This window comes from Adiantum capillus-veneris, chromosome 3 (genome assembly GCF_014529385.1).
Source record: "Adiantum capillus-veneris isolate H3 chromosome 3, ASM1452938v2, whole genome shotgun sequence".
Classification (NCBI taxonomy): Eukaryota; Viridiplantae; Streptophyta; class Polypodiopsida; order Polypodiales; family Pteridaceae; genus Adiantum; species Adiantum capillus-veneris.
The window spans coordinates 138,870,493-138,885,738 of NC_140933.1; the positions used below are offsets into that span (position 1 = coordinate 138,870,493).

General features: G+C 43.4%; 1 protein-coding gene across 2 annotated transcripts in view; it reads left to right on the forward strand.

Moving 5' to 3' along the window:
* Positions 1–11,274: 11,274 nt before the first annotated feature.
* LOC147461804 (Haloacid dehalogenase-like hydrolase (HAD) superfamily protein) overlaps positions 11,275–15,246 on the forward strand; it is a 133,007-nt gene continuing 129,035 nt past the window's right edge. Inside the window, exon 1 of one of the 2 annotated variants that reach the window (XM_086509251.1) lies at positions 11,275–11,587. In XM_086509251.1, the coding sequence (XP_086365377.1) occupies positions 11,307–11,587 (281 nt within the window). In that variant the 5' untranslated portion in view covers positions 11,275–11,306. The remainder of the gene's footprint in view (positions 11,588–15,246) is intronic. The other variant, XM_086509252.1, reaches the window with a different exon arrangement.

The following is a 15,246-nucleotide window of genomic DNA, read 5'->3' on the forward strand; positions in this document are numbered from 1 at the left end:
TGCTCCGTGTTGTAAAAGCTCTGGCTCTCTAAGTACCTTCCATGGTGTATAACGCTCTTTTCTACTCGCGCTCACATCTTTTGATTGAAAATTTTGAGTTTTCGACTTGCCTCTTCTATCACTCAATTCATTGTGTCATTGTATTTATATGCGTCATTACGTCACCGATGCCTCCACACCGCCTCGTGTTTGACGAGGCTCTTTACCCTCCCCTTCTTTGCCCGCCCCCACACCAGCCACAACATCGCCATCTACGCCAGGTTTTGCACTGCTGACTGTTCCTAGAAGCTACACACCTCTACCTACTCCGCCAGGAGCCACCCCACTCGACACTCCTCGCTTCGGGGCCCAGACGCCGGTGGAGACACCTGACGTCCGTACCCCCATCGACACGCCGCTAGAGACCCCTGCCGGGACACCTAGGTTCACGCGTCACCGGCCAGAGGGCTTGTCTTACTCCGTCGACTTCAGCGGCGGCATCATCATGGATGATGACGGCAAGAAGGTGATCTCACGCATGCGTGGTCTTTGCTCTCAGCTGTTTAGACACTACATACTAAACAAATGGAGTGAAGTACCAAGTGATTTAAAAAACAGAGTCATCAGCATACTTCATGATGAGTTTCCCGTTCCAACACGGGATCAGCGCTTCAATGAAGACCTGATGAAGATTCGAATGCGCGAATACTGCAAACACAAGCGTTCCGAAGTGCAAAAAGCAATCAAGAATGGGTGGAACAGGCCAGATTGGCTGGCCAAAGAAGATTGGAAGAATGCGAAGAAAGCAGCGCGCGAGAATCCCGACAAGTGGAAGCAACAAAAGGATGCAGCCAGAGCACGAGTAGAGGCAGGGAGCTCGCACCACTTGGGGAGCGGTGGATGGGCATCATTTGAGGCCGATTTTGTAAGTGTTTTCGCATTGCTCTTTATGTTCGATAGTTTAGGATTTATGAGTTTTTTAATTCTAACATAATGAAATCTTTGTATGTTTTGACAGTGGTTGATGACAGGACGTGATCCCACATCGTACGAGCGCGAGTACGCAGGCAGGAAGGGCTTAAACGCCCTGATGGACATTCTCAGTTCTCGCGGCGGCATGGTTAGTATTAGGGTTTACTCTTTTCTATTTTTTGTATTGTTTTATAAATGTCGTTTATATATTTATACTTACTGAAAGCTGTCTTATTGTCTTTTTTTGTAGAATCCGACAGATACGCCGCTTGGACGCGATGAGACATCTGACTAGACGACGTCAGTTTAGCCGTAGCTAGATAGCATTAGTTTAGGGTTTCTCATCGCTTATGTATCATGAGACGGATTTTATACGTCTTTTTGAACCATGTATATTATTACATTTGTCACCGCAGTTCTTTTTGTCAATCAATTCTTTATGCCTATGATGTTGTACAATTGTCATTATTACATTTGCCAATCAATTCATTTTGCCTATGACGTGTACAATTGTCAATTTTGCAAACAATGCGTCTTGTGGGTGACTATTTTAGGTCTATTATCTACCCTTGCACTTTTTTTAAAAAGTGAATCAAGTACAATATGGTTGATGGGTGGCAGGGCATTCAATGCCCTGCCACCGAAAAAAATTTCTCTCGGGCGTCGCTATAACCGTCGCTATTTATGGCTCTGTAGCGTCGCTATAGTCTTCTGTGTAAACGTCGCTATAAGCGTCGCTATGAGCGTCGCTATATAGCGACGCTCATAGCGACGGTTATAGCGACGCTCTTAGCGACGGTTTTAGCGACGCCGGGGGTTATAAAAACCCAGTGTATTTCCGTCGCTAACAGCGTCACAAGAGCACACAACCTCTTGTAGTGATGATGGCAGAAATGAAGGAGGTCGAGAAAATGCTAGTTGAGGCAAAAGCTCTTCGAAAGGAGTTGAAGAAGAAAAACAAAGGAAACGAGAAGGAAAAGGCTGGGGAAACCAGCACTGCAAAGACCGAGGACAAGAAACCACCAACGACAAAGGAGGAAGAAGAATAATTGTAATGGACAAACAAGATAGTGCATCAATCACCTCTTAGTCTTATGTAATGGAGTCCTTGGAGATAATGCAAATGTCTTCATATCTTGTTCCTTTGTCTCTGTTTCTTTGTTTCTTTTTTTGGTTACTGATTATGAAGGAAGATATTTTATCAAAATGTGTCGCACCACACTCCGAGTGAGAGGTTTATGTCACACAGCCGTTGATATGCTCGCGCTCTACAATGACAGAAAAATGTTGTGCCACAACGTAATAGGGATCTCTCTTCACGATATGGGTGGTCCCTATTGCGTTGTGATGCGACATCCAAATGTCGCGCAACAACGCGATAGAGAGGCGCATCCACGATATGGGTGGTCCCTATCGCGTTGTGGAGCGACATCCAAATATCACACCACAACGTGATAGGGAGTATCTCCATGATATGGGTGGTCCCTATCACGTTGTTATGCGACATCCAAATTTCGTGCCACAATGCGATAGGAAGGCATCTCCACAACATGGTTGGTCCCTATCGCAATGTGGCACGACACTCTTTATCGCGTTGTGGCACGCCACAATGTGATAAGGAGATCTGGCTGTGGTACACTCCTCCTTCTTGCGTTGTGCCGCGATATTTTTCCTTGTCACAACACAACGCGAGGAGGGGATTTGGTTGATCAAGGCCCATCCATATCGCATTGTGCTGCGACAACCACATGGTTGACATGCAATATGCCACGTGTCCTTCATGCGGTGATGCACTCTTTTCAATGATGATGAGCGACTCAATTAATTGTGGTCGTCCCCACAAGCATATTCCTCGGTTAGTAATGATGATGATGTCCTTGGCGCTTATATAACATTTCTATTTTCGTTTACACTGCTTTTTTTTTTGTTACTTCTAAAGTAGCAGCTCCTTAAGTGATTCTTTGGCTTAATTTTCCTACATTTCCCTAACAAGTGGCACCCAGAAATTATTGATCCTCTGCTTCTATTTACTCAATTTTCTGCCTTCCTTCCCGTGGTTGGCTTGTTTTGTTTGCCCTAGCGACACCATTAAGAGGACTGGGTGATTGTGATTAGAGATCAATTTTTACACCACTGTTGTTTGACCTTTGTCCTCACCTCTTAAGAGTCAGCTTTTGTGACCTAACCTTCTCATTGCTCAATCTTTTTCGTTTCCACAATGCTTTCCAAGGCAAACACTTGTTTCCATGTCCCACATGAAGGAGACCGCAAGGAAGGTTTACCCACAAGACAACCAACCTTCATCCTCAAGAGTTCAGACAAAATCCTGCCTAATCTTCGGGCAACAATGCGTAGTCAGAGGTATGAGCAGAATCAAAGCGTTATGCTTGAGCTGCAAAAACTCTAGAGGCGTATCTCTCTAGCTATTCCTAAGTTACCCCTCCAACGAGTAGTTCGCCAAATTTGTGACAGCGCGAATTTGGACTTTCGTTGGGCCAAAAGTGCGATGGTTTGTCTCCACGAGGCAGCTGAGGACTTTCTGATCAAGTTATTCCAAGACAGCTACTTCCTCATAGCTCATGCTCACAGAGTGACTGTGATGTCCCGAGATATCAATTCTCTTACGCTGCTACGCTTCAGGTACGACAAGACACTTGCGCTAGTCCATCTATCTAACAAGAGAATGGACAACATTTTGACAATCCCTCCAGTCACCAAAACACAACACACGTTTGAATGTGGAGCGGATCCAAGAGATACTTGTGGAAGAGCCTTCAGCCGAGTCAAATGAACGAGAGATGTTAGCAGCAATTGACAAGCTAACACTGAGAGCCTATGTTTTCTCGGCCCAACTTTCGACGTAGCACTTTTGGTATGGGGCCAAAATTTGTATTTTTGTTTCGGCCCTCATGAGATAGCTCTTTTTCAAAATAGTAAGAGGGAGCTTACGGACCAAATTATAAATTTCGGTCTTTTGTATGTTATATTATCTTTGTAGAGGTATTTATTTGATTATGGCGTATTGGAGATCCTCATCAATTAATTTTCTCAATTCACAGCATGGTGGTTTCCAACCTTTCATGGAATCAACAATCCGAGGTAGCCGTTTTGGACTCACAGCTGTCAATCGTGCTTTACTCGGAGTTCACTTCCCTGATATAAGTCGTTGATAGGTTTCAATGAGTCAACATGGACATGGCGAAAGTATTACTCTTAGCGAGGAAAAGTAAGTGTTTTTTATCTCGCTATTCTTCAATATTTTGTATACTATGAATAGAAAACTAATTCCTTGTTTTGTGCAATCAGTTCACATTGGAGCCTTGTTGGACTAAACATTGAGCACAAGCGTTGCTACCTTTCAAATTCTGCGCATGGTTTTCATGAGAATGTTCAAAGGTACGCAGTTACTTGTTTTATGATTCTGCGATTTTGATGCAACGTGTGGTCACCATATGCTATGTCTTGCAGGTCTATGCAGAAACTTGTTGCTGCATGGGAAGCATTGACCCAAGACAATGTTTGGGTTGCAAGGTCCCAAAACAAGATGATGAGCATTCTTGTGGATGGGGAGTTCTTGCAAATGCGGAGTTTCTTCTGGAACGCATTTATGTTGAGGAGCATAGAAGTGTAAGTGCAATGTTTCGCTTTTGTAATCCTTGCTTACATGATTTCTTTGAATTACATATAAAAGCTAGGGAATTAATTTGCGGGCAAGGAACCTGGAAGATTATTCGTTGGCAAATTATTCGAACATCCATGTGGAGGCATCCAGGACGACGATGATCCAAAATATGATCAATCTTGTGGAGGCATGTCCTCTAGGAGCCGCCGATGCATTTGTCGTGCCACCGCCACAACCACAACCTCGGCCTCCACCTCAGAGGTACGAAGAAGCGCCTCAACCAACAATAGACCAAGTGTTTGGACCTCCTCCCCTCGTGTTTCTGGCCACTCAACCTCTAGTCTTTTTGTGATACCCCGATTTTACCGAGGAATACAAGGCCACTGCACAATCTTTTCGTCAACCCCAAACCCCTCACCCAACCCCCAAACTGTCTCCTGAGCCTTTACGTTCCAGTCATGACAATCAAGGCTGGGAGGGCTCCCCTCAATTATAAATGAGAGCTACTAATCAATGGATTTAATTGGACATTACAGTGTACATTATTAAACCCAATATAAAGACAACTTGAGTCAATTTTGAAAAGATAATTATTCTCAGACTTTATTTGCGAGAAATTCCTTAAAAATTCATTTTCGCATGAATATAGATTGCAAGCTTGTTGTCAACAACTTTCTTTGATATTCGCAGTTTGGAGCAATGTGATATACTGTGTGAGCCACCTTCTTCAATCAAGAGTTACATTGCACTAGAAACAGTCGGTCATCCTTTATCTCTGCGCACAATGTCTTCATCTCCTTTCTCTAAGCACCTGTACAATAGTTAATCGAACAGTTAGATTAGATCAATATTTGGTGATGATAACCACCAGGGAAATAACTAGTGCAACATTAATGTTTACATACAAAACATAGTACCTTTCACATGTTGCACTGGAAAAGAAATACACGAGGCAGACTAAGGTCAACCTTGTTTTTCAAATTCTCGCACACTTGTCGTAGTGTCACATTGCCTCGAATGCTAAGAATAGTTAGCAGATCATATCCACACCATACCTCAAGCATTCTCAAAGGATTGTTCAGGTCATCAGTTAAATCTTGGTCCAAAGCTACCAAGTGACCATTCACTCGATGCCACCTTATGTAGTAGAAGGAAGCTATGAAATTTTGAGAAGCTATTATGCACTTCCACACAATAGACTTCTTATTTACCTTGCATAAGATGCCATTAGGATCATGGACACCCCAAGATTCGTCCAGAAAATCGAGGCATTTCTCTGTCTTGCAAAGTAGCATAGTTCTAGTCTTCCTAATCTCTTCATCATGGAAACAGTTGATGAATACATGCATGGACATGAAGATTGAAACACGTACCAGCCGACTAGCAATTATTTGGTTTTAAGCACTTTTGTATTTCCTGATGGAGCTTTAGTCTGAAACAATTAGAGGTTTCAGATGAAGGGACTGGCCACTCTGGACTGTCCTTCAAAGGAAACGGGAGATATTCTAGAGTGCCAAAGCCAAGCGTAGAACGCGGAGCATTATAAAAGTGGTCAAAGAAGAAAACCCCCCTTTTAGCCAACGCTCTTTTGGCGCTAGTGTTATAGAGTAGCTCTCCCACAAATGCATGGAATGCATAAAAAATGCCAATGATGCAATCCACCAGCTGCCAGTCTTCTTTGTCGGAAGGATAACTATCTACAACTGGCAGGTTAAACACACAATACACAAGTGAAGAGTAAAATCTTTTGTGGATGTAAGAAAACTTACAATTTTGCCGGTTTGTTGGAAATCTTGTCGGCGTTGTTCGTAGATACAACTCTGAGTGCATATATGCGTGTTAAATGAGAACCTCTTTGACTGTTTTGTCCGTTTGTGACAAGCGAAAGTTTTTCACCCTACCTTTATAACTGTTTACAAACTCGTTGTCCACACGCTTTCTCTTCCTAGTCTGCAGGAGAATCCAGCTTCCAACTGTAATGGTGGTGGAAAGCCATCGACTGTTGTCCAAATTGAAGCTGTTGAAAATTTCGACAAACTTAATACTTGCGGATGGTCGTCGAGGTCTTCTATTCTCCATTAGTGATTCTTCTATGGCAAGATGCACAACACACATGTGAGAGAGGGAGTGTTTCTGAGTGCAAACACAATACAGTTAAATGCGAGCAGAATAGTTAGTTGAGCGCAAATGAATGAGAATGAGCGGAATACTATGAAGTCTTTCATATCGAAAAAGTGCGCACAACTGCATTGAGTGTGAGTTATGGTTCATTTGTCCTATATTCGGTTCTGGACAAGAAAGATTTGAGCAAATCACAACGTATATTAGTGTTAAGGTTTTTTATGCAACTAAAAATTATTTTTTGAAAATGTTGAAATTTAAGATAAAAACAAGAAAAATATGAGCTACCATTACGGTAGCCCTCCATCCATTGGTCACGTTTCATTTCTCTGTAGCACTAAAAGGATCAAATTTGAGTCCAAAATTTCCCTAATGAATTTTCCTTATTCGAAGGTCATCCTAGTTGGCACCACCTGAGTTGCCTCCTAATGCAACTTAGCGCATGTTTCCATTCTTTGGCGTGTTCAGAAGACCCAACTATTGACCCAATTAAATATACCATTTCAATGCTTTCACACATGATATCCTCAAATTGAGCCATTCACAAAAAAATTAACAAACACTCGAATGTTTTGGGCTCTCCATATCTACTTTAGATAGTAGTATTTGGCAACTTGCGAGCACATTAGAATTGCTTTCACGTCCTTTGCATACATTTGCAAATTTTCACAGTAAGACCCTACGAGGAAGGAGAATCTTTAAATAGATGCAAGGGATCCTCTGAAGGTGCTTTGCACCCAAAGCATGTGTTAGCGCCAATCCCACTAGCACAAAACTTATTCTCCATGGGATACACCCGCCACAACACCTTCTAAGTGGATATCTTCATCAAACTTGACCATTTTGTCAGGCAAATATTGTTACGCTTTAGCCACCTCCATAATTTTATGAGAAAAGTGAACCAATCTACTTTTTAAATCAGCTTGTTATATGTTCCCACTGTATTAGAAAGTTGTCCTTGGGGCAATGCCAATCTTTCCAATGGAGCTTTGTTTTGACCGCAACCATTAAATAATTGCAAATGACATCTATCGATCCAAATTATTTTGTTTAGATTTAGATCGTGTGTATCACCAATTGGTCCACATCCTTCCCAAAAAAAAACGTCATCCTAGAAATGTGCTATATTAAAATTCCCTTTGTTATTCACTTTGTTGGCACTTCCCTCAAAACCAATTCAAGGATCTTCCTCCTTTATTGGAGAGCCACAATGACCAGTGTAAGAGGGAGCACTTGAAATATCTAAAGGTCTTCCCCCCATTCCAACAATAATGCCACTTCATTGCACGTTCTTAGTAACTCACTCGTGCAGCCTCCTAACTTCAAATAAATATCAGCTTATTTTGTCACGTACTTTAGCCTCCTTCCATGGGCCTCCTTGCAAGCAATGCTCTACTTTGTAAATCATGTCCCAAGCCATGACTGCCTAGTCATGCCTTTGATTGGTTGGGGAGGCTACAAGTTTGCGCACATGACTGCAACGCGTAGTGTTGTGGTTCTTGCCACCTATTCTCGTTTCCAGCACTGCCATGGAGTCATGTCTTTTGTGCTATTATTCCATGAAACCTTTTGATGGGTTTTAGAAATTCTTCCCAATTGCATTTAGCCAGTTTCAAAGTCGTATTTTTAAAGTTGCGAGACAAAGGATATGTAGGGAATCATGAAAGAGTTAATTACAATCACTCTATTGTGGAAGGGGAGTGTACACTCCCACCTTCTCATCTTAATGTTAATTTTGTTCAGGACCTAGTCTTGTCTGAAATGTCCACCCCAAAATGCACCGAGGTGTTTGAATAATCTGCCTTTTGATATAATCTCCCCCGATCAGTTGGCCTGGCAAAACGAGTCATTTTAAGTGAATGAATTCAATCTCGATTTTCCAATGTTGCACTTAGAGCCTAGAGCGGTTGCAAACATTTGAACGATCACGAGAGCTCTCTTTAGCATAGGGAATTAGCTTTGATGACGAGCAAGGAATTGTCTGCCATCAATTGTTTGCCCCCCAATAGTGAGAGACCTTGAATCTCCCCTTTTGCAACACTATCCTGGATGTGAACCAATTGCAAAGAGAAGGCAGGGCAAGCGGGAAACCTTGCTTGATTGATCTCCTCACACATTCCCACAACCCTCTTATTGAAGAGAAGCTCATAGCAGCTACCTTCCCCTAGGGTGTGCACAATCACACACATTCTGGGTTCAAAGCCCAACGATTTCATGACAGCCTTGATGTAATACCACAAGATTCAGTCACACACCTTGTCTACGTCGAGTTGTAGGAGGATGCATTCTTGTTTAATAAAATTTGCATACCTGATGCCGATCATCGTTGCCAGAATGTTATCATAAATTGATCTCCCTTTGATGAATGTTGATGGGGACCCCATGAGCACTTTTTCTAGGATTGGAGCAAGTAAGTGCTATAGCCTTGGCAATAATCTTGTAAGCAACTGTTATCATCAAGATGGCCGCTAATAATTTAAGAGACAACAACATACTAATTTGGGAATGGGCTTGATTAGCCCTTTTTTCATCCTGGCATCCATCTGTCCTTCGAGCAAAGCCTTTTGGAAGAAGGGATGGTTTGGAACTTGCCAATCATTGGGAAGAGCCACAACAATTTTTGTAAGGGTAAATCTCAAAGGATGGGTATTCAAGGGCTACAACTCTTAGGCTCGACAAAGTTGGTTTTGATCGCGTACCTTTTGCATAGCAATGGATACTAAAGTGCCTAGGCAATGGATACTTGAGTCTAGTGACTTAGGCCTTAGTGAAATTGTCAATTGTTGTCTTGTGGTAAAGTGAAGTTTATGGAGGACAAGTCCATCTCATTTAGCTACTATGTAGCCTCTAAGTGAAAAACTGCCTATGGGGATAACTATAGAAAAAATCAATTACTCACAACACCCGCCCCCCCTCTCTCTCTTTTTCTCTTCGTCCTTTGCTTTTGCCTTCCTCCTGAATCAACTGCCCCCCGTCCTGCCTCTCTTTCCAATCACTTGCATCCTGCCACACTCCCCAATCACTTGTGCCTCCTCCCTCTCCATCAACTTCGCCATGTCCATTGCTACTAACTCAACCCCAATCGTGAGCAACGTTGAATGACTTCAAATCTCAATATTGCAACCTACGCTCAACAATTTGTGGGTGCAAAGATTGCACCTTTAAAGCTTCTAGGGAACGCGCCCCTTCCTCCTCCTTTGTCGTAAGGTATACACATCTACCTCTCCCCATTTCTTTCCTCGATGGGCCCACTTCTTCTCCAAGTCTACCTTGCCTATGTAGTCGAGCACATCCTCACATCCCCCATCTTGGCTACCTCAGAACCATCCTTCTCATAGACGACGAAGAGGAGCCAATAGTGGAGAGAGAGAGAGAGAGAGAGAGAGAGAGAGAGAGAGAGAGAGAGAGACCTTCCTTTTCGTGTCTCTCCTTTGAAACCTCCTCAAGGGGTGTTGGCCTGGTGGTTAAGGTGAGGGGCTTTAAGCGCACCCACTATGGTTCAACCCTTGAGACATGTGGGTGTGGGTGAGTGGGTGCAATCCAGTAAAACTAGTTGAATCGAAGCTTCGAACGACAAAAAAATAAAAATAAAAAAATCAAATGAGTTTTTTTATTTTTTTCCAAAATTTGGGGGGAGGGGGTTTCCTACTATGCAGCATCGGAGCCTCTATGTGAAAAGCTGAACGGTCAAGGTGTAACGAATGGTCCCCTGTTGACCATTCCCTGTTTTCAGGGTGGCCGGCGGATGTCAGGAGCCATTAGCGGGAGCTGAAAATAGGGAATGGTCAGCAAGGGACCATTCTCAGCCGTTAAATGTCCAAGGGAGGGGGACCACACAACGTAGGCGACACACTGACATAGAGGGTAGATGACGCAAGACAAGCCGGATTACGTTCCGTATGCTTGGTTGCACGCCAATGATTGGCTGCTCGACAACTGCATTACTTGTGCTGAGGTGGCAATCATTGAATGACTGCAGCGACTCCCGAGATGTAATCGCGTGTAGATGTGGTGCACAGCCTGCAAGAGGAGTTGAAATGTCAAAGAGTTTTTGGGTAGTCTCAATAAAATGGCAACTTGGGACTTCCCTGGGTGTTAAATTTTAGGGAAAATTACCAAAATACCCCTCTAATTTGAGGAAATTCCCAAAATACCCTTGTATCTATTTTGGTTGGATTGTTCAAGATTTTCTAATCTTCATTCGTATTTGATAATTGAGATTCGTTTTTGAGTGATCAACATGTAATTTGTCACCAATTACCATCTCAAAAAAGGCAATTATGTCTAAAAATAATGGAACAATTCATCTCCAAAGCCTACGTAATTAACTCAGATTGTAGTTTTAGCATGTTGTACGATAGACAATCACTCTTCTTGTGAAGATGTACAAAAAACGAGAAATTTACTCTCACAACCAGGGGTATTTTGGGAATTTTGGAAAATTTGAAGGGCATTTTGGGAATTTATGACAAAATATCGGGGGTATTTTGGGAATTTTTGAAATTTTAGGGGTATATTGGGAATTTCCTCAAATTAGAGGGGTATTTTGGTAATTTTCCCTAAATTTTACAGATACTGATCTTATATAGTGTAGAGCTGCTTGCTGCAATCGATGGCGTCCTTAAGGGCTCTTCGTGCAGTTGACCCTGCCCCCGTGCCGCCATTTATCTCCTCATCTTCTCGTTCTTCATCGCTCCATCTTCATTCTCTGGCATTTCACAGAACGAAATGGAAAGCATCGCAAGGCCTCTGCCGTCTTGGGAAAATCTGTTCTTCATCCCAACCTTATCAACCTCAAGAAGAACAACAACAACAACAACAACAACCTGAAGGAGATGCAGATTCCTCCTCTGAAACTGCTCCAAAACTTGCAATTCTCATGGAAGTGGAAGGGTAGCACTTCCTTCCTACTCTCATGTGTGTGTGTGTGTGAGAGAGAGAGAGAGAGAGAGAGAGAGAGAGAGAGAGAGAGAGTGTTGCAACACCTGCGCCCCATCTTTTCTTGCAAGCAGTATGTAGAAGAGGTCACCGTCTTTCGTTTGAAAGGGTTTCTTCGGCTCGTGCACATAAAGCAGGTGACCAAAGGAGAGCTCAAAAATTATTGCTCTGAGTGGAAAAGGAGAGGGGGGTTGCTGCATGGCTGGCTGGCACGATTGCTGGTCCATGCCATTCAGCCAAGACAAAGATACATCGTCCCATGAGAGAAATATCCCAAAGAGAGAGCTTTCTTCAGTGATATCTTGTATACTTTGAATTTGGATGTCCTTTCATAGAAGCAGTTATCAGCCTTTAGATTTAAGATTTTTTTGTTCTCTCTGAAATGAGATATACATTTTCTTGTATGTACTTTAGTGGTTTTACAGGCAGAACACTAAAGTGCTCTTTCGCTCTTCCTCTATCTCTTGCTTGCTTTTGTTGCTAAATCTTTCTCGTATCTCTTGGCACCTGCCTAATATCAGAGCAAGAAGGTTGAGTACATCTCGGGGAAACCCAGTGATACGTTGTGGATGATTTGTTGCACATAATGCTGATTTGAACTCAGTGTTTGAGATGTCAGATTTGGGGTTCTTGCATCATTATATGGTTATTCCGTATATGCATTCTGATGGAGGTATTGTTTTGTGTCATAGGAAGTTAATGCGTAGCGTTGATCTTGCTGTTTGCAAATCTGTTGCTATATCTATGAAAACTGGTTTGAAACTTAGCGAGCATGATTGTGTGATCCTTTTGATGTCTCTCTCTATTTGCCTTATTTATGTATGCATTACAAGGCTATTGAGAGTTTAACCTTCTGTCTAGCAGTTGGTCTGGTATTTGCCAGAAGTAGAAGGGAGTGAGGGCTGTTCTGTGGCTGTGCTTGGCCTCATTTTGAGGTAGATTCACTTGCACCAGCCCCATTGGGCCATGTATGTGTCCACTTGATAGGCTGGCTATAGGTAGGATCTCAGTTTATAGGTCTTTTGAGGGGTCAGACCATCAGTTTTTAATTCAGCAGATGCCATGTGGCAGTTTTTTGGATGATGTGGATAGTGGCATAAGTTTCCAGTTGGCAACCTATGCAAAGGTGGCTTATATTAAGGGCACCTCCATGTTTTGCAATGTCGTGGGGATTGTGATTGTGAGTTAGGCACGCATAGGGAGGGACCCCACTTCTAACGTGTAGGACACACATTTTGCAACTACAGTGCCGGTGTTTTGGGGCCATCTCTTCAGTATTTGGCGGTTTTTCCCCCCCTCTCTCTACGGTGTTTCACATGGGATCTCTTTGTTTGTCTTTGACTCCTTGTGCTCTCTCACAATTCGCCCTCTCCCCCCCTTCTTGTCACTTGCGATGTCTCTCTTGCGATACTCCTCATTGGTAGATCCCCCCCCCCCCCCCCCCCCCCCCCCCCCCCCCATGGTGGAGAAGGCAGAGCTACTGGCGGGTTTTTGGCAAGGTCGAGAAGGAGCGGACTCGTCATAAAACAATGCAAGTTGAGTAGGAGGAGAGTGGCATGTGCAGGCAAAAGGATAACAAGCAACTCTGGTCTTTTTTTTTTTGCAGAGAAACAAGCAGTTTAACAAAATTGAGGAACAACATTTTAAAAGAACTGTAATCAAGCAATTTACAAGGAGAAAGCACCATCTGATGAGGAGTGCTGGTAGGGTTTTTGATGGAGGATGAGCTCCTAAACAACGAGAAGGATGAAGGAAACAACTCAAGCTTGCATTGTGGTTTTGCTCATGTGCCTCTCCAGTGCTTGGTGAAGGACTCTACTGACAACATCATTGACTTGGGATTGTGTCGAGTTCTAGACAACAATGTACATACAATCCTTTCACAATTAATATCCAACATTCATGTCCCAAGTTGCAGTTGTTTGAGAGAATACCAGCAATTAAATGCTTAAAAAGCAACACCGAGCCGAGTGGAGTAGTGACAAGCTTCAAGGGCTTGTGAAATTCAAAGGCAAGGTGAAGACCCTCTCTCTCTCTCTCAAGCTATCTTCCTCTCTCGAGTCTCATCACTCATGGCGCAAGCTTCCGTATCAAGTGAACGTGACCCCTTGGGTGCCAACAAGAAGAAGGACGAAGCATCATGGTGATGAAGTGCATTCCGAGTGCTGGGAAAGTCCGTTGATGCACGCGCATGGAAGTGCAAACTATGGGGCTTCGAACGGCAATCCGGTATAACCAAGTACGTGCTCACCTCTCCTTAAGCTAGAGGGACAACAAGTAGCAATATGCAAGGCCGTCAACGAGCAATTGTTGAAGGTATTTGAAGCCAAGGATGCTGCCATCAAAGCCAACAAAGAAGAGAAAGAAGCAGCAACGCCTAAGCGTCCCGCAATCGACCCCAACAACTTGGTTTTTCCCTCTTCTACACCACCTTCATGGGTTGGTGGTGATAGTAATGCGGCAACGACGGTGACATCATTTTGATCACCATTTTCAATGCCTAATACTACTCCGGTCTCCACTCCTAAATCTCACCAATGCACCCTACATATCACTTGGGATCCAAAAAGGAAGGAGGATGTGGATGCAACTGTTGCTTACTTTTTCTATCATGATTACATCCCCTTCATAAAGGTTCGGTTAGACTTCCTATCATTTTCATACAATCAATCATTTCGATTTTCATTCTTATCTAAATAGTGAATCCTAATATCTCTTGTGTGCAATGTGTAGGTCAGAGTACTTCAAGACCATGTACACGAGGATTGGAGAGTATGGGGCACGCTACGTGCCACCCTCTTCCGAGACCCTCTGCACTACTCTACTCGATAGAGAGAAGGCCGTTGTGCCATGTGGAGATGGCAACCCTCAACATGAAGAGGCAATGGATGAAGTATGGTGTGACCCTCATTGCGGAGGGATGGAGCGACACTAGGAGGAGGTCCATCCATGGCATTGTTACCTATTCCAAAGGGGAGATGTATTTTGCACACTCCTATGACGCCACGGAGACCGGAAAATCAGCAGAGATCCTTGCAGGTGAGTGGGCTTCCGCCATAGAGACCATTGGGTCGAACCTTGTGATAGGTCTAGTCACTGATGGGGAGACATCAAACAGGGTAGCTGGAGCTATTTTGGAAGGTGCTTATCCTCACATCACGGTGTCCTTTTACATGACACATTGCGTTAACAACCTCTTGAAGGATTTCGGCAAACTACCTTGGATAGAGCCTCTTATTGCATCCACGTCCAAGGTGGTTGCTTTCATCAACAACCACAACATACTTTGAGCTGAGTTCTTGAAGCGGTCGGGGGGCAAAGTGCTTGTAAAGTATTGCGAGATTGCTGAGACTTCTCATGCAAGTACAGTCGCAGGGATCACTTGTACAGGGAAGGTAGAGGGTCCTGAGTTCTGGGAGTCTCTAAAGACTATTGACAAAATGGTGAAACCAGTGATCCACTTGCTTAGAGTGATGGATGGTATGCAACCTTGCATTGGCAAGGTTTATGAAGCAATGGATCGCATGGTCGAGGCGCTTGAAGATCATGAGAAGGACCCAGATAGGCTCGAAGAAATCAAAGAGCTTTGCAATAGCAGGTGGAATGTGTCTATA